The following is a 26,006-nucleotide window of genomic DNA, read 5'->3' on the forward strand; positions in this document are numbered from 1 at the left end:
TTACATATCAACATATTTCTGTATTCTGTTCATTCCTGGATACAAACCAGTCAAATATTTTCTGAGTTCATCTCTTTCCTGTTTGTTTTCCTAAATGCAGCCACAGCACCCAACACTTCTGCTACCCGTGTACTGTTTCTTAACTTCAGAGTCATTGGGTTCATTAGGTGCAGGATCTGCTCAAGTCACTACAAAAAGGGCTTTTACCAAATGCTTTTCCATTATATCACACTTCTTTCCAGCGTCCCCAGTATTAGCTTCCTCAAGTTCTGAATCTTTCGGGATAGAACAGGTTACAAATAACTCCAGAATCTCGGTGTCCTAACACAGCAGAAATACTTTCTCCTGTTACGTGACTGAAGCAGGTCAAATGGGTTTTGCCTCAGGCTCACTCGGGGCTTCCCTGATAGCTCAGCTGGTAAAGAATCCACCTGGAATGCAGGAGATTCCGGTTCGATTCCTGGTTGGGAAGATTTCCCTGGAGAAGGGAGAGGCTACCCACTCCAGTATTCCTGGGCTTCCCTTGTGGCTCAGCTGGTAAAGAATCCAAAAGCAATGTGGGAGACCTGGGTTCAATCCCTGGGTTGGGAAGATCCCCTGGAGAAGGGAAAGGCTACCCACTCCAGTATTCTGGCCTGGAGAATTCCAAGGACTGTACAGTCCACGGTGCCGCAAAGAGGCAGACACGACTGAGGGACACGCACTTTCACTTTCAGGTTCACTCAGGCTGCTGCTGTTTTGTTGATAAGCCGTGTCTGACTCTTTGCTACTTCATTGACTGTTGCCCACCAGGCTAGAATTCAGATTTCCCAGGCAAGAATACCAGAGTGGATTGCCAGTCTCTTCTCCAGGGGATTTTCCCAACTCAGGGCCTGAACCCGGGTCTCCCACATTGGCAGGTGGGTTCTGTACTGTCCTGAGATGTCAGACAACCTCAAAACCCCATATCCTGTCCACTACACTGCAGACACCCCCTCCAAGCCTGGGAGGATCCTACTTTCTGCTCTGTTTATGTGGGCTCCATGGTGAGCTGTTTTTCTGTAAACCACACAGTAGAGTCGGACTAGAAGAACAGTCATGATTTACAAGAGAATGAAAGAAAAAATTAAAAAGAAAAAAATTTTAACAGTCCTAAGCCAAGGAAAAAAAGCCAAATTTAAACAAATTTGTGCCCATAACTTTACATAAACTTCCATACCTAATTATCACACTACCATACACAGTAACAGGCATCAACTCGTTTTATAGGTGAGGAAAGATCTGTGTACAACTTAGTCTCCTTAAATTTGTAAGTTAGGCAGACTCTGAACCCAAGTAGTCTGATTCCCAAATAGGCATGGTTAATCACTAAGACTTTTATCAACTTTTCCATGACCCACAGAAATATATTTTACATCATGATCTAGTATAAAAGTAAAGCAACTTCAACGAAACACTATTTACCTCAATGATATGTAGCAAAAATTGTTTTTTTTTTTTCCTTACAATGCTGGTTTTCAGTCATGCAATTTATTTCTCATGACTCAGGGTTAAAATAAATGCACAATGCTAAACTGCTTTAAAAATACAGTATTTATTATAACTATAGTAGCAAAAAAAATTGAACAAAATGGTCAGCCACACAGCATAGTAATTATCAATGTAAAAAATTATTTGGAAAAACTACAATACGCACATTGCTTAGAATGACTCAAAATGCTTATATGCATAGAAAACAGATTTTTTAAATAGCTGCGTTACGGTAAAAGGGGATATAGGCAATTACATTTTCGTTTTCAATTTACAAAGACTTTTCCTTTACCGAGTGGGGCAGTTCAAAGGCCGGACAAGGGCCAGTTCGCTTGTATTTCCTTGGCAGTTCCAGATTAGGGTAGGAAGTTTTCCAATTCGCTTTACAAACCTAACAAGGTTACACCAAAAAACACAGACACTGAAGCAAAACAAAACAAGTCACCCTCTAAATGAAAGTTTAGAATCAAAATGACTTACAACATTACAAGAAAAGTTTGCAAACACGTCCTGGAACTACCACGCATTTAAACAAGCAAGACGCTTCCTCCCACCTCCAGCCCTTCCCCCCGGGGAGGGAGCGGGCCCTGGGGTGTGTCTCAGATTTCAAGAGACAGGAGAAAGGGTTGGGGCAGGGGCAGTGGCTGGACTCGGGCCCGCAGGCTGGGGTCTGGCCCTGGCCTCCTCGTCCGCCAAAGCCTCGCAGTACTGCGCCGGCCAGTCCTTGGGATCCTGGTGGTGGATTTTAGCCACGAACTTGAGCACCTTCATCTTGCTGGTCTCCAAGTTGGTGCGCGGGCCCCACTGGAGCTCGTAGTCCACGGGGTCCGTGTGCGGGATGCGCCGGTAATCCAGGTATCGCTGCCGCACGAAGTCCTCGGTGATGAGCTTCTTGGGGTCCCCGAAGATGAGGTGCTTCTTGGTGGGGTGTACCCCGAGGCGCCGCAGGAAGTCCCAGACCTCGGTCTCCTTGATGCTATTGCCTTTCATGAAGATGAGCCCCAGCACGATCATGAGGAGCCCAGTGGTGGGCGTGCCCTGGTCGCCGCGCACCTCCGCATCCTCTTCCACCGGTTCCAGCGTGTTGACCAGAATGTAGGTGTTGCTGCGCGGCTCCAGCTCCACCAGCCGGTACCCGAACACGTACTCCAGGCGCTCGGCCGCCCGCCTCAGCAGCTCTGGGAGCACGTCCTTGTAGTCGCCGACCACGTGCCGCAGGATGTCGGTGCGGCGGATAGGGATCTTCCTCTGGTCCTTGATCAGCAAGAACTGCACCAGCTCCGCCACCTTCAGCTCCAGCTGCTTCTGCGAGCGCGGCCCCGGGGCCGGGGAGGCCTGGGCCCGACGCTGTGACGCGGCGCCGCCCGGCCCGCGAGACGTGCTCGGGGCCTCCTCGCCGCCGCCACCCGGCTCCCGCTCGACCTGGGAGCTGGGGCGGCCCCGGCTCTTCGGCTTTTGCGACATGTCGCGGCGGCGAGACCCCGACCGCGCGGACTCCCAGTAACCTGCAGCGGTGGCAAGGATTGAAGGTCGGTTAGCCGTTAGTCCGTGTAGCTGTGGGCGGGCCCTGAGGAGAAGCGGTTGTATCACGGAAGCTGCGGGCTTGCGTCACGGAGGCTGCGCGTTGCGTCATTGAGGCCGCGCCGCGTCTAGGGGTCGCTCCCGTCTGGTCAGCGGCCGCGGGCGGCGGCGGCGGTAATAAGCTGGTACTCCTTGCAGCCTTGCGGGTTTTATTATGACTAAGTGTCGTCCTTATTCGGAGAAGGCAATGGCACCCCACTCCAGTACTCTTGCCTGGAAAATGCCATGGACGGAGGAGCCTGGTAGGCTGCAGTCCATGGGGTCGCGAAGAGTCGGACACGACTGAGCGACTTCACTTTCACTTTTCACTTTCATGCATTGGAGAAGGAAATGGCAACCCACTCCAGTGTTCTTGCCTGGAGAATCCCAGGGACGGCGGAGCCTGGTGGGCTGCCGTCTCTGGGGTTGCACAGAGTTGGACACGACTGAAGCGACTTAGCAGCAGCAGTCGTCCTTATTACCAAACCCTGCAGATGGCGAACAGGAAGCAGAGCTCCTGAGCGAGTGTGCGGCTTGGATCAGGATCGCACCCAGGCCAGGGTTGTAGAAACTTGCGAGTCGAGAGCTCTGAAATTAGGGCAGTTCTTAGGTGAAGGAAACTCCCAGGATGAATATGGGAGAAAAATACGGCGAAGAGCGTGGAAAGGAAGGAAGAGCAATTTTTTTCCACACAAAACTGGGCGTAAAGAGAATTAATAGACCCCAAGGACTACTAGTTGGCCTTCGCCAGCCCCTTCTCACCATTTGCCACCAGTTACTTGCTCTAAAGCCCGAGTCTGTTTAGAAACAATGGTAAACACAGCCTAGTCTCGCAAGCAGGGCTCTCCCTGTCTCTTCACCTTTCAGCCTTGATACTCTGTGTAATCAACTCTGTCAGCCGGACAGCTATGGCACAGTCACCCCAGAAAGCACGATGAGTGGAGGGGTTTTGCTTGGTCTGGGGAGTATTATCTCTTGGAAGCACGTGCTCATGGAAAGCATGAGCCTTGAGCTCACAACCACAAATTTGGCAGAAATGGCTAAGAGAATGCTACCAACAGAGAAGTCGGTCTCAAGAGACTACCATTTAATTTGGGGCATCTCTGACCAAGAATTGCTAACATGTTAGTCTCTAGCCTTAGAGATCAACGGGAAAGCGAAAACTCCAGGTTATCATCCCTCATAATCTGTGAAATGTCTACTTTATATTTTTAATTGTGCCGCTTTAGTAACCAAGGTGAGTCATTTCATTAACTCAAACCATCTGTAATCTTCTGCCATTACATCCAGTGCTGCTGCTGCTGCTGCTGCTGCTGCTAAGTCGCCTCAGTCGTGTGCGACTCTGTCCGACCCCATAGACGGCAGCCCACCAGGCTACCCCGTCCCTGGGATTCTCCAGGCAAGAATACTGGAGTGGGTTGCCATTTCCTTCTCCAATGCATGAAAGTGAAAAGTGAAAGTGAAGTCGCTCAGTTGTGTCTGACTCTTCGCGGACCCCATGGACTGCAGCCTACCAGGCTCCTCCGTCCATGGGATTTTCCAGGCAAGAGTACTGGAGTGGGTTGCCATTGCCTTCTCCGCATTACATCTGCAGATCCTAGCAAATGTGTTCCTTTTCTATTTACTGACTTGCAAAGACGAAACTTAATTTCCCTCTTTGTCTTCTTTAAGCTACCAGAAAGTGGGTAAACTGTTCAAAGAACCAAATCAAGTTGAGTTCCTCTTTAATGCAAATACACTCAAAGGAAAGCAATTCACAACACATTATTTGAATAATAACATCAAAACACAACCTTATTAAAATTTCATTAAATGTTGGTAGCATAAAATTTTGTTGTAATTTACTATGAAAGTGCAATCTGATAATGGCGCTGGAAAAGCAATACTAAATGTAAAATGATATTCTGTGTTGTGATGCAAGTATGCTAAAATCTGGTAAACTATGAGTAATAATTTTCTGTTCCACACAAGATCTAACAATATATCCCCAAGCATCAATCTTAATGGCAGAAGCCTGCTAAGAAAAACAAATGTATCATCAAGGCACTCATTTTTTTCTTTCACAATGGGACAATCCATCTGCTTCAGTTTCCTTGCAAATTAAAATTTAAACTCAAGTGCAAAGAAACCTCCTACAGTTGAGAATCCTGCAAAAGGTCCCTTCAGAAAGATCAATTGTATCTCGAGTTTAAAAAAATCTACCAAAAGATGACAGAAATGGGAAATACGAGGAAAGCCATTGTCAACTGCTGGGCTGGGGTATTTTTTAGTGTTTTGTCTTGCTCAGGTAGTCACTTCAGTTACCCAGTAATCCCACAGGTCTAGCGACCCCTGTGACTATGAAAATCAGCAGTGTCCATCACCAACATCTTTACCCAGATAGCAGATTGTCATACTCAAAATGGGTGAAAAAAAAAATATACCAGTTTTAAGTCTTAAAACACCTCTCTACACAGTGTCTGGAAAATAGAGACGTAAATTAATAGGATTAGGGTGATGTTTTAAGCACTGCAGGGAGACGTCTCCCAGGCCACATTCCACCTCAGGCTGACACTGGAAGCTGTTGTGATGAGGATGGTGGTGATAACACTGACAGTAATAACAAATATAAACAGCAGCAATTGATCACCACAAAGGTAACCTTGGATCAAACCTTCTAAGTAGTCTTGGTATTACCTCATTTAATCTCCACAACAGCCCTGCGAGGCCTATGCTTTTATGACCTTTTCACACAGATGAAGAAACTGAGGCACAGAGAAGAATGTTAACTGGAGCAAGGACCTGTAGCAAGGAAGTTGAAGCTGTGGATCTGAACTAAAGCAGGCAGCCTGCCTCCAGAGACTGCTTTCAACCATATGCTGAGCACACAGAGAACACAGATACCAGGACCTTGAAAAATAAAGGTTTGGGAGTCAGATGGATCTAGATTAGAGGGAAAGCTGCTGACACTCCCTTCTGTTTCCAAATCAACAAAATGAGACTACTAGTCCAGGCTTCAGGGGACTAAGAGTGAGAGGTTTGCCAAACACCTAGCACAGGGCCTGTGTTCCTTCAGGGGTTTTATGTTAAACAGTCCTCCCTTGGCTTCTGGCAACTGGTGCCAGAACCCCCTCAGATATGAAAATACTTAGATGCTCAAGGCTCTTATACAAAATGGCATAGAATCTCCATATAACCCATGCACATCAGCAAACACCTCTAGATTATTTTAATATCTATATGATATAAATGCTAGGCAAACAGTTATAAGTACAATTTAACTGCTATATAAATAGTTGCCAGCACTCAGCAAATTTAAGTTTTGATTTTTTGGCACTTTATGGATTTTTCTTTTTTCTCATATTTTCGATCTGCAATTGTTTAAATCCACAGATGCAGAACCTGTGGCTATGGAGGACCAATGGTATTTGAGGGCTGTCAAAGCTTACAGAAAGAGGTTTACTTCAGTGAAGCACATGTACACTGAAATCAGGGAAGAGTCTGGAAAAATTACCAAGGTGCTATCAATTTTCTTTTAAAAAGTGAAATTCAATGTTGATTTTCTTGACTGGGAGATAAATGAAAAATATACTTTCAGTGAATTTTAACTTCATTGTGACATCATGCCTTGAAGTTGCACACATTCAAGTTGTAAGTAAATTCATCAAACTCAAGTGAATATGATATATATGACTTTTTGTTCAGCCAGTGGAGGAATAAGAGCAAGTGGTTAAAAAAGAAAAACATGTGCAAACACTTTATGTTAATGACCTTAGTATTTTTATTACTTGACCCCCCAAAAAATTTTTATTTGGGGCAAAAACTAAGCTAGCTGAGATTTCAAGTCCATTGAACAAAGAAATGCCTAGTATGTACTGCTCTTTAGATGCTTCTAAGTAATTGATTGCTTTATTTCATCTCCTTGGTAGCAAATGCCTGCTAAGAAGCTCTAATCATCTCTATTATCTACTAGATTCTTCTCTTCATTCAGCGGAAGTTCTTACAGAAATAGAAGAAGATTTTAAATTTTATGACTTCAACCTAGTGCAAAAAGCAGGTAGGTAATATATATATTTCAGTGCACTGACATATGTACACCACCATGGGTAAAATAGATACCTGATGGGAAGCTGCTGTATAGCACAGGGAGCTCAGCTCAGTGCTCTCTGATCACGTACAGGCGTAAGATGGAAGGGTGGGAGGGAGGCTCATGATGGAGGGGAGATATATGTACTTATACATACTTATGACTGATTCACATTATTGTACAGCAGAAACCAACACAACTTAAAAAGAAAAGCAGGTAGAGACTTTTGGGGATGAAAAGCAATGATAAAGCATGCAGTCATCATGTATCAGCAGTTTCTCTGTTTTTTCCAATGGAAAAAAGTAGATGGAGCACAATACGTGAACATAGTAGTTGGGGTGGGTGGGTAGGCAGATGCTATGTCAGTGCATATGGCAGGAAAAGCAATCCGGATAGTTTCATGCTTTTAATGAAACCCCTTGTATGTGCTCACATGTAACTAAGATCCGTCATGGTTAAATCATATGATAGGACTCCCTAATAACACTTTGTCCCTCAGGAAAGAATATATTAAGTGGCAACAGAGCCTTCTATGGGTGGTGAAAGGGAGTGGAGAGGTGAGCTCAATGAGGCAGCGTCTTTCAAGTGTTGTAGCCATTTGGCCCAGAAGCCTCCTCTTGGACTCTTTTCAAGAGATATGCATCCTGCAATCACCCAGGGTCTTTTACTTAGGAAAACCATCAAGGCTTATTAAGCTAAAAGGTTACAAACACATAAGGTCTTATTAGTGACCAATAAGTTGCTGTTTATTTGCTTGCTTCTGCCTTCTTTTCTGTATCTGTCCTTCCCCATCTCTCGGAGGCCCCCTTTTCCTGCTTGCACATGGCTCAGTGACCGGTCAGGAGTCCAAGCAGTGTCCTCTCAGGGGAACCCCCTCTTAGGGGTTCACACAGGTTCTCTTTCCTCCTAGTGAACAAGCTGATGGGTGATGTATGCCCAGCCAGGTTTGCCTTCGCTAGGGAGTCACCTGTCTCAGGTGCAAGCCAATTCAGAGGAGACCTAAGAGATGGAGGAGCAGTCCCCATGCTGCTGTCTGAATCCCGAGATCCAGAGTTCAGGGTCAGACTCCTGGGGAGAGCTAGTTACTGAAACAAGTAAAATCCCCTCCTTCTGCTGTACCTCCCTGAGAGTAGACTACCCTCACTCAAAACTGAGCAAATTCTAAATCCATTCTCTCAGGGAAAACAGAGTGCTGAAGAATGAGCCTTGTTTCATAGGAACGGAACTCGACGAGGTATCGTTACCTATGTTAACCAAAAATTCCCAGAATGGAGACCTACTGGATGTAAAGAGGTATTTGTTGGAGATTTTTTGGCACCACAGGCCTGGAGACACAGATCCAAGAAAAACTTGAATTGTGTTCCCCCAGATGACAAAATGAGGGAGGCTTTACAAAGGCAGAAAAAGACAAGGTTATATAAGTGGTCAAAAATTAGGATCAGAGATGGCAGGAAGCAAGGGTGCTTGTTAAGTGAGGACTGGTTGGGATTAGAAATGACTATATAGTTGTGGGGCGGGGCTTTAAAAATACAAGGTTGTCACTGGCAGCTCCCTGCACATATTTTGAAAACTATGCCAGGCTACTGACCCAGCCAACTCTAGAGCAGTCCACCTCTGGGTTTCATCATTTAAGACAGTAACTACTTTTGCTGTTTCAGCTTTTGTGAATTCGTTTTTATAGCACTTGCGGCTAAAAGCAGCTCCAGAGCACCTCAACTGACACCTGTAGATGTAGGAGTCCCAAGGTACCAGTCCTTCCACCTGGCTCTGAGATCTGTAGCTATTCGAATGTAGGCTTGAGATGCTGCTGAAGCTCAGGTAGTGGAGCAAGATCACAGCCAAAAATAAATAAAAAATAAATGGATATATAAAATTAAAAAAAAAAAGGATCAGGCAAAGAAAACTCTTAAGATGCATAGTGATTTGAAGGCAGGAGAGAGCTGAATTCTAGAACAGATGGCTACCACGGGGCAGAACTAATGGAGGAAACAAATAGTCCATATAATGGAAACATAATGAGAACACATAAGGAGATATTATTAGAGCACAACAAACTGCTTCTAGAACAGAATAATGCTTGATTTTTTTCACTTAAAACTTCAGTAGAGGCACCATAAAAGAGAATATTCCCTGCAGAAAACCAAATTACTATTTTAGGAGGCTCAAATGAAAGACATGTCACATAATACAGAACAAAAAGTTAACGAAATGAAAATCACAAATGAAATATCAAGTTATGAAGGGTAGAAGCAGGAGGCACAATAAGTAAATAATTTACATTTTAAATAATTTACAAGTTTGGGGAAGAAAAAAATGACAAGAAACAAACAAACAACATCAAAGAAGAAGCAATTCGGGTTTTCTGCTTGAAAGTGTTCTGAAAAGGCAGACTTTAGATACGTGCTGGCAGATTTTCTGAATTTGAAGAAGAGACAAAAATCATATAAGCATGAAACCACAAAGACAAAAACAACAAGTTCTTTCTAGAAATAATCAGCTTATCATCACATTTCTTGCTTTCAGTCTTGGAAACTAGTAGATAATAGAATCACAGTTACTGACTAGAGAAAAGATGGGACTCTTTCCTAAGAATTCTCTACCAGGCAAAGTATCATATCAGCACAAAGGGATTGATTATAGGATGTGCAGGGTGGGGAGTGTGACTTCTGAGGGGGCCGCTGTGAAAACACTCCAGCCACTCACACCGAAGAACGCAGTCAAACAAGGATCCTTGGGAGGGGAAGACAGTGAAGTGAGTAACAGCAAGAGCACATTTTGTAATATTTATTTTAAAACCCTAATGGACAGTAATAATGTAAATTATAACATAGCTGTTCATAAGGATTCTCAAAACAGAAGAAGGGATATTTTGAAAAGAGCCTGGGCCCAAACACTTTCAGCTCACCCCAGGAACAAGAAGAAGAGTGGGGAGACGGATTCTCCTCCAGGTGGGGTGGGGTCCTGAGGACACTGAGAAGCCCAAGGTGGGAGCTGTGATGTCTCAGCTTCAGACCCCTCATGTTGGAGTGGGGTCTTTGGGAGCTCTGTTTCTCTCTTGTTAGAAGGCTTCCTGCTGGGTTTTTCCAGGGAGTGGCCATGGGGGATGCCTGACCAGGGGTGAGGTGGGGCCTGTAGTCAGTATGGTCCTAGCTGTACCCCCGCCCTGGCAGTGACCTCCATCAGCCCCCACTCTCTCCCAGAACCAGCTCACTGTTCTCTCCTGAAGGTGTGAACAACAGCAGGGCGCATCCCTGCAGACAGAAGAAAGATAACAAGAGAATATTACTGCTACGTTTGCCAAGACCTTTGAAAACAGATGGAAGGGGGAAATTCCTAGAAAAGCACAACCAATCAAAACTGGTACAAAAACACAGAAGAGTTTGACTGGTTTTGGGAGCCGATGAATCTGTGATTCGAAACTTCCCCTCAAAGGAAACCCCAGATCTGGGTGCCTTCACTAGTGAATTCTATTGAACTTTAAAACAGAAATAATATGAACAATAATACTTCCAGAAAAGAAAACGGGGGACTATTCCCATGTGCTTTATGAATAAAGCATAAACTTAACATAAAAATCTGACATGGACATTTTGAAAAATCAAGATGAAAGCCCATTCTCCCTCATAAATAAATAATCAAAACCCCTGAATTAAAAAGGCACAAAATCACGAGATTCAACATGAGAACTCACATCCAGGTAATTCAGTATACTAACAATAAAGGAGATCTCTCATATGGTCATCTCAAAAGACAGCAAGAAATCATAAGAGAAAAGTCAATACCTATTCATGATTTAAAAAAAACTGACCAAACACAAAACTTAGCAGTCTTGAAATAGACAGAAACTTAAACAGTCACTATGAACAGTCTGCATTACACATCACACTTTATTGTGAAATATTTAAAGTGTCTCCTCTGAGGTGAGAAATAAAGAAACCTATCCATAACCATGTCTGTTCATCATTTTATTTGAGGTCACAGCCAGTGAAATAAAAGAAAAATTTTGAAGATTGGAAAGAAGCAAAATTGTCTTTCCTCTCACCAAATGTTTTGATTCTATTGTTGTTCAGTTGCTCAGTTGTGTCCAACTCTTTGACCCCATGGACTGCAGCAAGCCAAGCTTCTCTGTCCTTCGCTATCTCATGGAGTTTGCTCAAACTCAAGTCCACTGAGTGATGATGCCATCCAAACATCTCATCCTGTTGCCCCTTTCTCCTCATGACCTCAGTCTTTCCCAGCATCAGGGTCTTTCCCAGTGAATCAGCTCTATGCATCAGGTAGCCAAAGTATTGGAGCTTCAGCTTCAGCATCAGTCCTTCCAATGAATATTCACGGTTGATTCCCTTTAGGATTGACTGGTTTCACCTCCCTTGTTGGCAAAGTGGTCTCTGCTTTTTAATACACTGTCTAGGTTTATCCTAGGTTTTCTTCCAAGGAACAAGCATCTCTTAACTTCATGGCTGCATTTAATACAAAATTTGTGCCCATAACATTCTTATACTTAGCCACAAAAGACAAATGCATATGAAATTTGATCCAGGTTGTACATGGATATCATTTTTTTCTAAAGGATACCCTGATTCATATTCTCCAATTTCTTCAACTCAGTTACCAAGCTGAGAAAGCCATACTTTCTTAATTGTAATTTATATGCAAAACATAAAATTTCCTTCCTCTCTGTCCTCCATGCAATGAGCCTTGCCCCTACCCACCCCTTTTGTTGTTTATGGTGATTCACAATGGTTTCTGACAATGGTAGCTCATTTACCTTTTAAAAATTATTTCTAATGTTATTAATTTTAATTTCTTTTAAACATGTTTTTTCATTTAGACATGTTTTCTTAATTTAGGAATGCCCAGAGTTCATCTGAAAAAACTCTGAGACTCTAAAATCAAAGACCAGTTTTAGTTGGAACCATCCCTGAGAAACATGAAGCATTTCCATGCATGAGCCGAAAAACAAATAGTAATATGTGTTCGGAACACATAATACAACTCTGAAAAACTGAAATAACTGCACATGAATACAAATTAAAAATGAGGGACAATAATAACATTAAAAATGGACTCTTTCTGCCTTCTTTTTAGAGGCTACCCTGGGGGCAGAGAAGGAAAGAGTCAGTGCCAAGGGCTCCTATCACTGGAGCAGGAGGGTGGAGGGGGCAAGATGACACAGCCCCTGGGGAGGGGACCAGGAGGGTTGAGGAGACTCTTGGAGGTTCAGGGTGAAGTAGGAGCAAGAGGACTCTAAACAGAAGCACCCCCACCCTCACTCCCGCCCCCGAGGCTGCTCAGACTGGTCTGCTCCTTCCCCAGAGAACCCAGGATCAGGCCTGCTGGGTCATGAGCTCAGTTCCAGAACCACATTGGGGATCCTCAGCAGACAACCATGTGTACCATAAGGAGCCAGTCCAGTCTTTTATAACTGTGGCATTTGGAAAGGAATGTTGTGCAACTGGCTTAAGAGAATGAATGAGATGTGAAATAAACAAACATAAAAACAGGGAACATTCCAAGACAGAATGTTCCAGAACAGACAAGGTGTACAAACTGCTCAGATTCCAAAACCTTCCTTATTTCTTGTGGGAAACACCCGTATTTGCACCAGCTCCCTTTTCCCATTTTCTGCGAAAGGCGTTGAAAAGGTTGGCAAGAAAAAAATGGGAAGTAATTATTTTTGGCAGGATAGGGTTATAAATACGCCCATTCTGAAGCTATGGTGAGAGATCTTCATTAAGTCCTCATCCATTTGAAAATGTAATATGAAGTAGTCTGCCTGTTCATGGACTTAAACTTTATCAACTTCCCGTAGAATATATTCCTACTTGTCTTTGGTGTAAGTGAACTGTGTAGGTCTGTTGAAACACTAGAAAAAATATATATAATAATAATAAAGGACTTCTCTGAAGGTCCAGCAGTTAAGACTCTGCTTCCACTGCAGTGGGTGAGGGTTCGATCCCTGGTTGGGGAACTAAGATGCCAAAAATAAAATTAGGACCTGCTGTTCCCTGAGCCAGGATCACTCTACTTAAAAAAGTCTGTGAATGCGGACTTTCCATCTCAAATTCTAAGATGAAATTAAAGATGAAATGCTCATTATGAAGAATTTCATAATTATTTTTTGTGTTGGTAATCAAGTGCATTTCTTGGTCATAAAATGGCTTTCTTCAGTTTTCAGAGAAATAGTTGTTTTTGTCTTTCCACTTTTCTTATTGAAAAAGAAGCCTCTAGCAATCCCTGAATGATACCAGATATGTGCAGTGTGAGAATGAAGATAACACATAATGAGCAAACGTCAAAAATGGAAAAACCCAGGGAAAACAGACCCAGGTTTACAGTTTAAACACCACACACAAAGTTAAGCAAAGATTCCAGGGCTTCAAAAGTCCTCCTTCCACAGGGATCCCCAGGGCGCTGGAGTTCATCTGACACCTATGCCACCACTGAGTCCAGGGCAACACCTGGAGCCGAACTCAGACATAAAACTTTATATACAGTTGTTAACACTTTGCCCATTTACTAAGAATTTGTCTGTCAATCTGTTACACTGTAAATTGTAGTAAAGTTATAGGAAAGCAGGGAAACAAAGTGCTCTGATTATCTGAGATTTTTGTTGCTGAAAATCTTAGGGACATAAGTAAAGGTTTTTCTGGCTTTTCAAATAGAAAATACTGAACAGCATCTAAACTTTATTTGGTGAATCAAGACATTTTAGTGCTCCAAGGAAGTCCCTAAAGATGAGCACTACTTTAATTTTGCTAAACAAAATTGCCTTTATTTAAAATTTTTATAGCAATTGTTTATTCTTTTAGAGGCAAGTACTGCAAAGAAGAAATCCTCTAAGTAGCCCATAGTCTTGCCACTAAAAAACCCTTCTAAAGTTTTAAAAGAAAAATATGAGTAGCATGGTTAGAGAACTCAAACTTCACAGAAAAATACTAAATGAAAAGGCAAGGTCTCCTGTATTGTCTGTATTCTAATCCTGCTCTCTAAAACTCCCATCATGAACACTGTCTTTTGACTCCTTCCACAAAACATTGACAATTATGTGTCTACACATATTCATCTATACAGATATAAATGGACAGGAAAGGGGTTTGCTGGATTCTGCCCTACAGCTTGCTTCTTCTCATAATAATCTTGGTAATTGTTCATACAAAAACATAGAGTTTTAACTTATCTTCCTAATAGCAGCAGCAGGACCTTTAAGCTCAGCTCTTTCATCCAGTGATTCCCCAGCAATGTGATGCCACTCTTCATATCCACTCATCCATCCTTCCACCCAACAATCCATCCATCCAGTAATCCATCCTTCCACCCGTCCATCTATCCATCCAGCCACCCATCCAACAATTCACCTTCCACCCATCCAAAAATCCATCCATCCAACAAGCCATCAATCCATTCATCCATCCACCCAACCATCCATTCATCCATCCATCCATCCAGATGACAACTGGTTTGGCAATGTGATGACCACTGGGACCCAGGGAGAGTGTCAGGACTGCCAGGCAGTATGGCAGGGACTCTGTGAGCTGCTGTCACATCTGGGCCAGTGATGCTTCAGGGAAGAAATTGGTACCTGGCCTAGGGCAAGTGGTGGGGTACAGGCTGTTGTGGGAGGCCCAGGGTTCAGGGAGCATAAGCATTCAGTGCAATAGGAAACTGGAAGCGGGGTAACCAGGAAAACCTCTAGGACTACAGCAATCCTTGGTGATTGAAGATGGGAACAGAACACACAGGGCTCCCCAAATCTGGGGTCTTAGGGCAGAAGCCTGCTTACTTGAATATGAAAGGAAACAGTGATCCTGTATGGCTGAAAGATGGAAAATACCAAGATAGCTGAAGAAGGAGGTATCTTATTTCACTGGAAAAGCTAAATATAATAAGTGTAGAATACCATGTGACAATGTCTCCTTTCTAATTAACTCTCTGAATTCAGCACATTTCAGAAAAGATAGATTTTTCCTTCTGATCACACAGAGTGAGTTTTGAATACTTGTCTGATATTTTTTCCCAAGAGCAAGTTCTATCAAAGGACCTGAGACAGGGAAAAAAATGGCAAATACTATTTTTTATTTTTAAGTCCATTTGCTGAGAACCCAACTGTTTAAAGCAGTAGTTCTCTCTAGCTTTCTGTAACTAAATGAGAACATTAGATGTATCTCATCCCTAAAACCACACAGGGCACCCTATCCTTTCTTTTCTACAAAAAGTACAGGATGATTACCTGATGAGACAAAATGAAAATCTGAACAGCCACCTTGTAAAAATTAATCCTATGTGGTTTTCAGCTAACATGTAAAATACTGAAAGTTGAATAAAATAATCAAATAAAATACTCAAATATTTAAATAACCTGGAGAGGGACTTCCCTGGTGGTCTAGTAGTTAAGATTCCATGTTCCAATGCAGGGGTTGTGAATTTGAACCCTGGTCAGGGAGCTATTAATAAGATCCCACATGCCTCACAGCCAAGAAATCAAACCATAAAACAGGAACAATATTGTAACAAATCCAATAAAGACTATAAAAATGGAACACATCCAAAAAAACTTAAAAATAAATAAATAATCTGAACATACCAATCATCACTCCCACTACTTTCCATCAGAAATATCACTTGGCAGCCAGGGCTCTGTGACAACCTAGAGGGCTGGGAGGTGGGTGGGAGGTTCAAGAGGGAGGGGACATACATTTACCTATGGCTCATTCATGTTGATGTATGGCAGAAACCATCACAATATTGTAAAGTGATTATCCGCCAATTAAAAATAAAGGAAATATCACTTGGCAATGAAAGACTGCTATTAATAAGCCGGGTGGTCTGCAGGTCAGACATTTAGACACAGATTCTTCCCACTGATTTTATAATCCAGAATTGCATGAAATATAAACACAGCAAAAAGACATAAAAGGGAGAGATGATGTTTAGGGAAAAAACAACTTGCTTGTTGCTACAGAATGAATTGTGTCCTGCCCAAATTCTTGTGTTGAAGAACAAGTAAGAACCCTTACTATGACTGCGCCTAGAGACAGGGCTTTCAGGAGGTAACTGAGTTCAGACAAGTCACAGGGGGAGGCCCTAACCTTGTAGAATTGGTGGCCTTACTGCAGATGGTGATTTCAGCCATGAAATTAAAAGACACTTACTCCTTGGAAGGAAAGTTATGACCAACCTAGATAGCATATTAAAAAGCAGAGACATTACTTTGCCAACAAAGGTCCGTCTAGTCAAGGCTATGGTTTTTCCAGTAGTCATGTACGGATGTGAGAGTTGGACTGTGAAGAAAGCTGAGTGCTAAAGAATTGATGCTTTTGAACTGAGGTGTTGGAGAAGACTCTTGAGAGTCCCTTGGACTGCAAGGAGATCCAACCAGTCCATCCTAAAGGAGACCAGTCCTGGGTGTTCATTGGAAGGACTGATGCTGAGGCTGAAACTCCAGTACTTTGGCCACCTCATGCGAAGAGTTGACTCACTGGAAAAGACTCTGATGCTGGGAGGGATTGGGGGCAGGAGGAGAAGGGGACGACAGAGGATGAGATGGCTGGATGGCATCACTGACTCAATGGATGTGAGTCTCAGTGAACTCCGGGAGTTGGTGATGGACAGGGAGGCCTAGCGTGCTGCTATTCATGGGGTCGCAAAGAGTCGGACACGACTGAGTGACTGAACTGAACTGAACTGACAGGAGGGAAGAGCAAGAGAGCACGGCCTCCCCACATGCACCAAGGACAGGCCGTGTGGCCACTCGGCTGGAAGGCAGCTGTCTGCAAGCCAAGAATCGGGCTCTCACTGGAACTCAACAGGAACTTTGAGAAAATCCGTATCTGCTGTTAAGCCCCACCCCTGCCCTCTCTGTGGTGTTCTGTTATGGTCACCCCAGCCGCCCACAACATCCACTAAGGAGCTTTTATGTTTTCTGTTTTAGAAAAGAAACAATATATTGGGTTAAATGTCAACTAATGAGCAACAAAGTTTTCATGTATTTCTGTCATTTTTTCTGGGGGACAAACAGTTGTATACTAAGTAAATGTCTTTCCCCAAGATTCCTGTCTCCAGATCACTTCTTTTATACACTATGACCTCAACAATTACCCTCGAACAGAAATCTGGACCTGTTTAGAGAAGACTCTCAAGAATCTTGGACTGCAAGAAAATCAAATCAGTCAATCCTAAAGGAAATCAGTCCTGAATATTCATTGGAAGAACTGATGCTGAAGCTGAAACTCCAATACTTTGGCTACCTGATACAGAGACTCGACTCATTGGAAAAGACCCTGATACTGGGAAAGATTGAAGGCAGGAGGAGAAGGGGACGACAGAGGATGAGATGGTTGGATGACATCACCGACTCAATGGACATGAATTTGAGCAAGCTCTGGGAATTGGTGATGGACAGGCAAGCCTGGAGTGCTGTAGTCCATGGGGTCACAAAGAGTCAGACATGACTGAGCAACTGAACTGAACTGACTGAACTGACATGTTTTGACACCTTTTCTAAGTTCATTCCTGGTGAAGGCCGGTCACAGGCAAAGCAGAGAAGTCTTCACATTTCAGCCTTAGGAGTTTGGTGACATCACCCTGGGCGAGGCAATGTCCTCAAACAGCACAACCCAGGGGCCCCCACCAGCTGGCTGACTCAGTGGGTCACCCCCTTTCTCTCTGACCCCCTTTCCTTGTCAGTAACAGAGGGTCAGAGCTTTCCTGGGGTCAGTAGGAAGGTGAGCAACACAGACATGAAGCACCTGGGGCAATTCCTGGCACAGAGTAGGAAGCAATTTCTACAAAGACCCACTGTGTTACAGCAGCAGAAAATGCAATGGGAGAGAAGTCCTGGATTTGAGCTGGATGTGAGAATAGTTCCCACAGTGATTCTGTAAAGAATGTCTTCAGCTCTTGTGTCCCAGCACCTGCTCACATGTTGTGGGGCTGTCATTATCACCATCACGGTACTTTGTCCCCATGGCCCAAGGTCCCCTCCCGCCCTTCCTTACAGAGGCAGTGTCAGGCAGAAAGCATAGGCTCTAGACCAGGACTCCCTGGGTTCAAACCTCTGTGCTCAGTCCACTCACCAATCAGTGGTGTTTAGTAGGAATGCCTGTCACACAGGATAATGTGAGGAGTTGAAAACAGTAGCCTTCAGCCGTCAGCAAACCTGGCACAATGATGCTCCATGGATGTCCACCTGGCTTCTGCAGGTGACTCAGGTGCCAGGAAAACACCCTTCCCCCACCCAGGTCTGCCCTGTGGGACATAGGCCCACAAGTCCCTCCCCTGGCTCCTCATGAAACCTACAGGGCAGACATCTCAAGAGGTCAAATCAAAAAAGGAAGATGGAGACACAGCATTCTGTCTGAACTGAGAGGGGATCGGGGACAGAGGACAATTAGGAGGTTCTGAAGGCTCCTGACCCCTTCCCTCCCTCACCTTCCACGGTGGCCAAGAGACGAAGGCAGGTCAGCAGCATCCTGAGAGTTCTCCCGACACTGCGAGTCATTCAATGGAAAAGACTTTGGAATAGAGACTCATATCCTGCAAGTAATGAGCTCCACAGAGATCAAGGGGCCAGGATGGAGGCCTGGCCAGTGCTCGCGGGGTGGGCCTGCCCAGCTTGGCCAAGGGACAGTACATTGGGTTTGGGGAGGCAAATACGACCCTGGGGACTTTGTGGGGGCGCCCTGGGCTTGCTGGCACCCCCACCCTCTCCTGGGGGTAGAGAGCAGGCTGGTGGAGGACCATGACTGGTCAGCACGCGGGAGCCAAGAATCACACGCCAGAGCATCACCATGGAGTGCTGGCAGGTGCACCTGCAACAGACGCGGCCCTGCCACAGCGCAGGTAAACACACAGGACCAGAAAAACTGCAAGAGAGCCTGACAACCAGCCAGAAAACAAAGACCAAGAAATGGGAGCTCCTGCAGCACCGCACAGAACCCCAGACCCCAATCGGAGCATCAGTCCAACCCGAGGACAACTGGAGCTGATCCGGGGGGCCCATGATCACAGGAGACAGAGTCAGAGCTGATGAATCAATTCCAGGATGAGAATAGACCTGCACCACCATGCAGCTAATAAATAGCTTGTAAAGTGAGGAATGGAGCAGACAGGAGTGAAAATCACAGCGATGGCCTCGGGGGTAAAGTGTGAGCTTAGTACAGAAACTGTGTTCAGGGAGAAAGATGGGGGATGAATGATAGTGAGCAGGGTCTGGGGGTGTGGGCAGCTTTCCCCCTTCATTCTAGAAACAAGAGTGTCTTCTCAGAAAGAAGCACTGATTTCAAGTTGAGAACTAACTTTGGTCTCTCGTCAGTGCTGCTTCTGCTAATTTCACATAAAAATAACTGTTTAAAACATACACAGTGTCATTTCTCTATAGCTCCTGCCTTTACCAGTATAGGCATCAAGGGATTTTTGAATTTATAGCTACCCAACGGAAAAGAATGACTGTTTCTGGATGGTACAACTCTGCTTACTGCTTTTGCTATTGTCATTTTCTGTGTTGCCAGGTTTATTAGAAATGTTGTTAGTTGTTGTTTAGTAGCTAAGTCATATCTGACTCTTTGTGACCCCATGGACTGCAGCTTGCCAGGCTCCTCTATCCATGGGATTCTCCAGATAAGAACACTGGAGTGGATTGCCATTTCTTCCTCCAGGGGATCTTCCTGACCCAGGGATCTAACCCTCGTCTCCTACATTGGTAGATGGGTTCTTTACCACTGAGCCACCAGGGAAGCCTAAAGAGGTTAAATCTTCCTTATTTGTAAAGCATGTGATTATATTAATACATGAGTAAAGCCACAAGTCTTTGTGCAAAACAAGCACCCCCCCCGCCCCCACAAAACAGGAAGAAACCTTAGTTTAATTAAAAAAAAAAAAAAAAAAACAGGTTGTAAAATAAGTACACAAAGTCAATAATGTTCATCCACACCAAAGACAACAACTGGAATATGTAACTGAAGACCACATTTACAAAAGCAAGATAGGCAAATAAGCACTGTCACTGGAAACTTGACAAGAAATGTCTAAAGGCTATATAAACAAAACCGTGAAATGCTCATGAAGAAGAAGTTTGAATAAGAGGGAAGATATGCCATGTTCCTGCACAAGAAGATTCAACATCCAAAGATATCAGTTCTCCCAAAGTTAATCTATCTATAAATTTAATATCACAGCAATTTAAAAAATCACATCATTGTTTCCTAGAAGCCAGGCAAATTGATTATACAGTCCATTCGGCAGAACAACTAAGCCAGAATTGCTAATGAAACAATGAGGAAGGCTCACCCTACAGCAGAACAATGAGGAAGGGTAACCCTACTGGATACTGTAGTGTTTATAAAGCCTCTATTATCAAAGCTTTGACTAGATGGACCTTTGTTGGCAGTAATGTCTCTGCTTTTTAACATGCTGTCTAGATTGGTCATAGCTTTTCTTCCAAGGAGAAAGCATCTTTTAATTTCAAGGCTGCAGTCACCATCTGCAGTGATTTTGGAGCCCCCCAAAATAAAGTCTCTCACTCTTTCCATTGTTTCTCCATCTGTTTGCCATGAAGTGATAGGACCGGATGCCATGATCTTAGTTTTCTGAATGTTGAGTTTTAAGCCAACTTTTTCACTCTCCTGTTTCACTTTCATCAAGAGGCTCTTTAGTTCTTCTTCGCTTTCTGCCAACTTTGCCAACAATGGTCCGTCTAGTCAAAGCTATGGTTTTTCCAGTAGTCATATATGGATGTGAGAGTTGGACTATAAAGAAAGCCAATGCTTTGGCCAACTGATGCAAAGAACTGACTAACTGGAAAAGACCCTGATGCTGGGAAAGATTGAAGGCATGAGGAGAAGGGGACGACAGAGGATGAGATGGTTATATGGCATTACCAACTTGATGGGCATGAGTTTGAGCAAGCTCTGGGAGTTGGTGATGGACAGGGAAGCCTGGCGTGCTGCAGTCCATGGGGTGGCAAAGAGTCAGACATGACTTAGCGACTGAACTGAACTGATTATCAAAGCTGTGCAGTGATGCTGGGTGAACTGACTGACCAGCGGAAGGGAATCTAAATATTCAGAGAGATACCATTTGTCAGCTACCATTTAAAATCACTGCAGGAAAGAATCTGCCTGAATGCAGAGGACCAGGGTTCAATCCCTGGGTTGGGAAGATCCCCTGGAGGAGGGCATGGTAACCCACTCCAGTATTCTCGCCTGGAGAATCCCATGGACAGAGAAGCCTGATGGGCTACAGTCCATGGGGTTGCAAAGAGTTGGATGCGACTAAACAGCAGCAACAACAAACCGATATAACTGTATAGCCACATGGAAAGGTTAAGATATATATCAGTTTGCACAAATTATAGCAAGATTAATTCCAAATAGTGGAAACATAAGAGAGAGAAAAAGACTCTTCCTCTATGATCTACAGATGGAGAAACAGTCATGTTATTCATGCTGCAGAGCAATAGGGAAAGGTTGATGGATTTAACTACATAACATAAAAATCCCTACATGTCAAAAACACCCACCAGAAATAAAAAGATAAACAATGCATTAGGGAGGAGGGTGTAACTTGTTTCATGGACCAGAGAGTACCAGTCTTCTGTGTAAGGAGGACTGCGCAGCTCTGAGAAGGACAGGAAGTATCTCTGTACAGGGCCTCAGACCAACCCCGGGATGCACCTGAAGTTACAAAGTGAGGGCCAGGACAGTGCATGTAGCACACATGCACACATGCAATGAGTGCGTATGCACACGACTGCGTGCATGCTAAGCTGCTTCAGTCGTGTCTGACTCTTTGTGACCCTATGGACTGTAGCTCGTCAGGGTCCTCCGTCCATGGGGATTCTCCAGGCAAGAACACTGGAGTGGGTTGCCATGCCCTCCTCTGAGGGATCTTCCCAACCCAGGGACTAAACCCACTTCTCTTATGTCTCCTGCATTGGCAGGTGGGTATTTTACCACTGGCGCCACCAGGGAAGAGTGGACGGTACACAAACACCTTTATTATTTTAAAATGAAAGCATAAAGTCAAAACCTAAGAATGGCTGCTCTGGGGGTAGGGGTGAGGGTGGCAGTGTGTGGGTGGGAGGTTGATTTGAGACACAGAAATGACAACAGGATGACGATTTGAGACACAGGATGACAACTAGACTCCTCCAAAAATCCTCGTTGTTCAGATTTGACTTTGTAATAGCAAACGTTCTGTATCATCGTGAAACGAAATTCGACTTATAAAATAAATCTCTAAAAAATCAAAACAAAATGGAGCAAACCAATATACTGGTTTGTGGCTTAAATGCAGAGAGTGGTTTTAAAGCAACTGTAAAATGAGTAATTTCACTTTATCTCTCTAGTGGTAAACACCCTGAGGGGTAATCAAGGGATGTGTGGGCCCTACAGCCCATCTGGTCCAGCAAGAAAAGATAAGAGAGAGAGACAGAGAGAGATTTAAGTGACATAATAGCCATATACAAAAAGAGAGAGGGACACAGACAGATACACTTAGAGAAATAGGAACGTTATATCGTTGATGATAAAGCACACCACTGGTATTTATTAGGTGTGACGTTGACATTGTGACTATATCGTTTTCAGAAAGGAATCATTTTCTTTCAGAACATACTTCAGTGTTTTGAATGAAACACTATGCTGCTCAAGATTGCTTGAATAATTCAGGGGAGAAATGGTGGGGGGACTTGGGAAAGACGAATGGCCAGGAGGTGTCGAAGCTGAGTGATGGGTGTGCAAACGTTCGATGCATTATATTCTTTATTGGTGCATATGTCTGTGCAGAATTATCCACAATTAAAAATTTAAAAAAACATGAAAGATGTAGGTTCAGATCTCAGCTTGGCTACTTAGTCACGTTGACAATTTTTCACAATATCCTATGTTTTGGTAACCTCAGTTCCTTCAATTTTAAGAGAAGACCCTTAAAAAGAAGTCAGAAGACAAATTAACAATGTAACCAAGGCCAGTCGTGGAGAAGAACTGAAAAAAGGCTAGTTATTTTTTATATTTCTATGAACATAAAACAAATAAATATATAAGTATAATTCTGCCAAATTACTAAAAATATTTTGTTGTTTAGTCACTAAGTTGTGTCTGACTCTTTTGCAACCCCATGGACTGTAGCGCACCAGGCTCCTCTGTTCATGGGATTGCCCAGGAAAGAATATTGGAGTGGGTTGCCATTTCCTCCTTCAGGGGATCTTCCCAACCCAGGGATCAAATTCTCCTGTGTCTCTTGCACTGGCAGGCAGATTTTTTTACCACTGTGCCACCAGAGAAGCCCCAAAATATTTCACTAAACACAAAATCAAAGTAAAATTGCAAAGGATGCTTTCAAGGGGAAAAAAGGAATTAAGCATTTGGTTTGATAATTAAAACATATACAGTCCATGGAATTCTCTAGGCCAGAATACTGGAGTGGGTAGCCTTTTCCTCCTCCAGGGCATTGTCCCAACCCAGGGATCAAACCCAGATCTTGAACCCAGGTCTCCCGCGTTGCAGGTGGATTCTTAACCAGCTGAGCCACAAGGGTGGCTTCCTGGGTCAGGAAGATCCTCTGGAAAAGGGATAGGCTACCCACTCCAGTATTCTTGGGCTTCCCTTGTGGCTCAGCTGGTAAAAAATCGGCCTGCAACACAGGAGAACTGGGTTCGATTCCTGGGTTGGGAAGATCCTCTGGAGAAGTGAAAGGCTACCCACTCCAGTATGCTGGCCTGGAGAATTCCATGGACTGTATAGTCCATAGGGGTGCAAAGAGTCGGACACAACTGAGAGACTTTCATTTTTTGATAATTACACAAAACAGCAATGCTAGACTAGGACTAAACTGACGCCCAATTGTATCCCTCAATTATTGCCAAACCAAAATACCAGTGTCAATGCAACAATTCTGAGTAATATCCACAGAGCTATGTATAACTATTACCATAAATAATATTAAATTTGTGGGACCACAGATGCTACACTAAGTCTGATGTGCCTAAAACTTTGATGACATATTCTGCTCTATTGTTTCTTTAAAAAAACAAAAACACAGTAGTCAGATTAGGTTAATTATAAAGCTACAGACAAAACATTCTTCCTTTTAAAATACCCAGTTAAATAGAATAATTTACAATGAAGAAATATTTTAATGAAAACAGTCAGGGACAGACCTCAAAGCATTAAGGAACTAGATCTGTACACTCCTGGGACTTATGATCCAAGACTCAATCAAATTTAAACTCATCACTTATGCAAAACGAAACACAAACCTCCCATTAAAATTATCATAACTGCTGGCTTGTTAAAATGCTCAAGTGCATTAGACATACCAGAGGAAAATTCATTATTATATCGTTCCAATAACATTTCTCTTTTAACCCAGAAAACATGGAGTTTGACCATAAAGCAATGGTAGAATATGCGTGTGCTAAGTTGCTTCAGTCATGTCTGACTTTTTTGGGACCCCATTGGCTGTAGCCCACCAGGCTCCTCTGTCCATGGGATTCTCCAGGCAAGAATACTGGAGTGGGTTGCCATTTCCTCCTCCATGGGATCTTCCTGACCCAGGGATCAAATTGTGTCTCTTAAGGTCTCCTGCATTGGCAAGCGGTTTCTTTACCGCTAGTGTCACCCGGGAAGCCCAGGAAAGGCTACATATTCATGCAAAACTTCCTCTCCTGCTTGAGAGGCAACTGCTCAGAGAGACAGAGGGTGTCACACAGCGAAGTCCAGAACAGCCACACCTGTGACTGGCATGGCATGGAGACAAAGAGGATGCCAGCCTGACCCACAGAAAAGACCCTAGGCTGAGGTCTAGTGAGTAAAGGGGACCAGGCCCGGTATCCTTCCAAGATGCTGTGTTGGGCATGCCTTTCTCACCGTGGGAGGGTGAGTAACTTTGCAAGCACAGTGAACTCCCCTCCCCGCTGCCTTCTGTTGAAAATGGGCTCTCTCTAGGTATACCAAACGCCTAGCTAAGCCTGGCTTTCAAGTTAGCACATGACTTCTGATTGCAGGGGTAAAGTTTCATCATTTCCAGACAGCTGTTAATGTGTTGATGACAAGTTCTCTACCACACATGAGGAGTAATAATGTCTGCCCGTGGGCTGGCTCAGTGCGACAGTTGTGAACCCACAAAGATCAGGTGGAAACCAATGTCTACGATGGATGCTCCTTTCTCTACGTGCATCTACTGTTCCCTCCACAAAACTGATACCAAGAGAGACCAATGTGCTAAGACACGTGAAATTAAAACCTAAACTATAACCGTGTGTGTGTGTGTGTGTGTGTGTGTGTGTGAGAGTAGCTCAGTCATGTCCGACTCTTTGCGACCCCACGGACTGTAGCCCACCAGACGTCTCTGCCCATGGAATTCTCCAGGCAAGAATACTGGAGTGGACTGCCATTCCCTTCTCCAACTATAACCATACGCCACCTAAAAATACTTATTTGTTTAAAGTGATTGAAAATAATTATTCCTCACTTCTACACCCATGCTGATCCTCAACCTGAGGGAGAATCTTGCAGGAAGGAGCAGGACGTAAGCAGCCTTTGGCAAGAGCAAGCTTCCTGTGTCTCCTGACCGAACTTCAGCCAGTTCCCACTGTGCTCTACTCATCTCAGGCCCAAGCACACCTTTCACGTCTTCTTTTAAATTTATTTTAAGTTTTTTAAATTGGAGTATAATTGTTTTACAATGTTGTGTTGGTTTCTGCTGTACAAGAAGTGAATCAGCCATAATTCATATATCCCCTCCCTCTTGAGCCTTCCTCCCACCCAGCCCACCCCACTCCTCTAGGTCATCACAGAGCACCATGCTGAGCTCCCTGTGCTATACAGCAGCTTCCTGCTAGCTCTCTGTTTTACACATGAGTGCATGTATG

General features: G+C 43.9%; 2 protein-coding genes across 3 annotated transcripts in view; both read right to left on the reverse strand.

The window, feature by feature from the left end:
* ENTREP2 (endosomal transmembrane epsin interactor 2) overlaps window positions 1-26,006 on the reverse strand; it is a 238,824-nt gene that overhangs the window by 60,279 nt on the left and 152,539 nt on the right. The gene's annotated exons all lie outside the window — the stretch shown is intronic.
* Window positions 1,555-3,089, reverse strand: NSMCE3 (NSE3 homolog, SMC5-SMC6 complex component). The gene has a single exon (XM_055555847.1). The coding sequence runs from the start codon at window positions 2,971-2,973 to the stop codon at window positions 2,116-2,118; it is 858 nt and encodes a 285-aa protein (XP_055411822.1). The 5' UTR covers window positions 2,974-3,089; the 3' UTR covers window positions 1,555-2,115.

The sequence above is a fragment of the Bubalus kerabau genome, chromosome 19 (assembly GCF_029407905.1).
Source record: "Bubalus kerabau isolate K-KA32 ecotype Philippines breed swamp buffalo chromosome 19, PCC_UOA_SB_1v2, whole genome shotgun sequence".
NCBI lineage: Eukaryota > Metazoa > Chordata > Mammalia > Artiodactyla > Bovidae > Bubalus > Bubalus kerabau.

Coding starts and splice junctions, on each gene's coding strand:
- NSMCE3 (XM_055555847.1), bottom strand. CDS start 2,973: ATGTCGCAAAAGCCGAAGAGCCGGGGCCGCCCCAGCTCCCAGGTCGAG.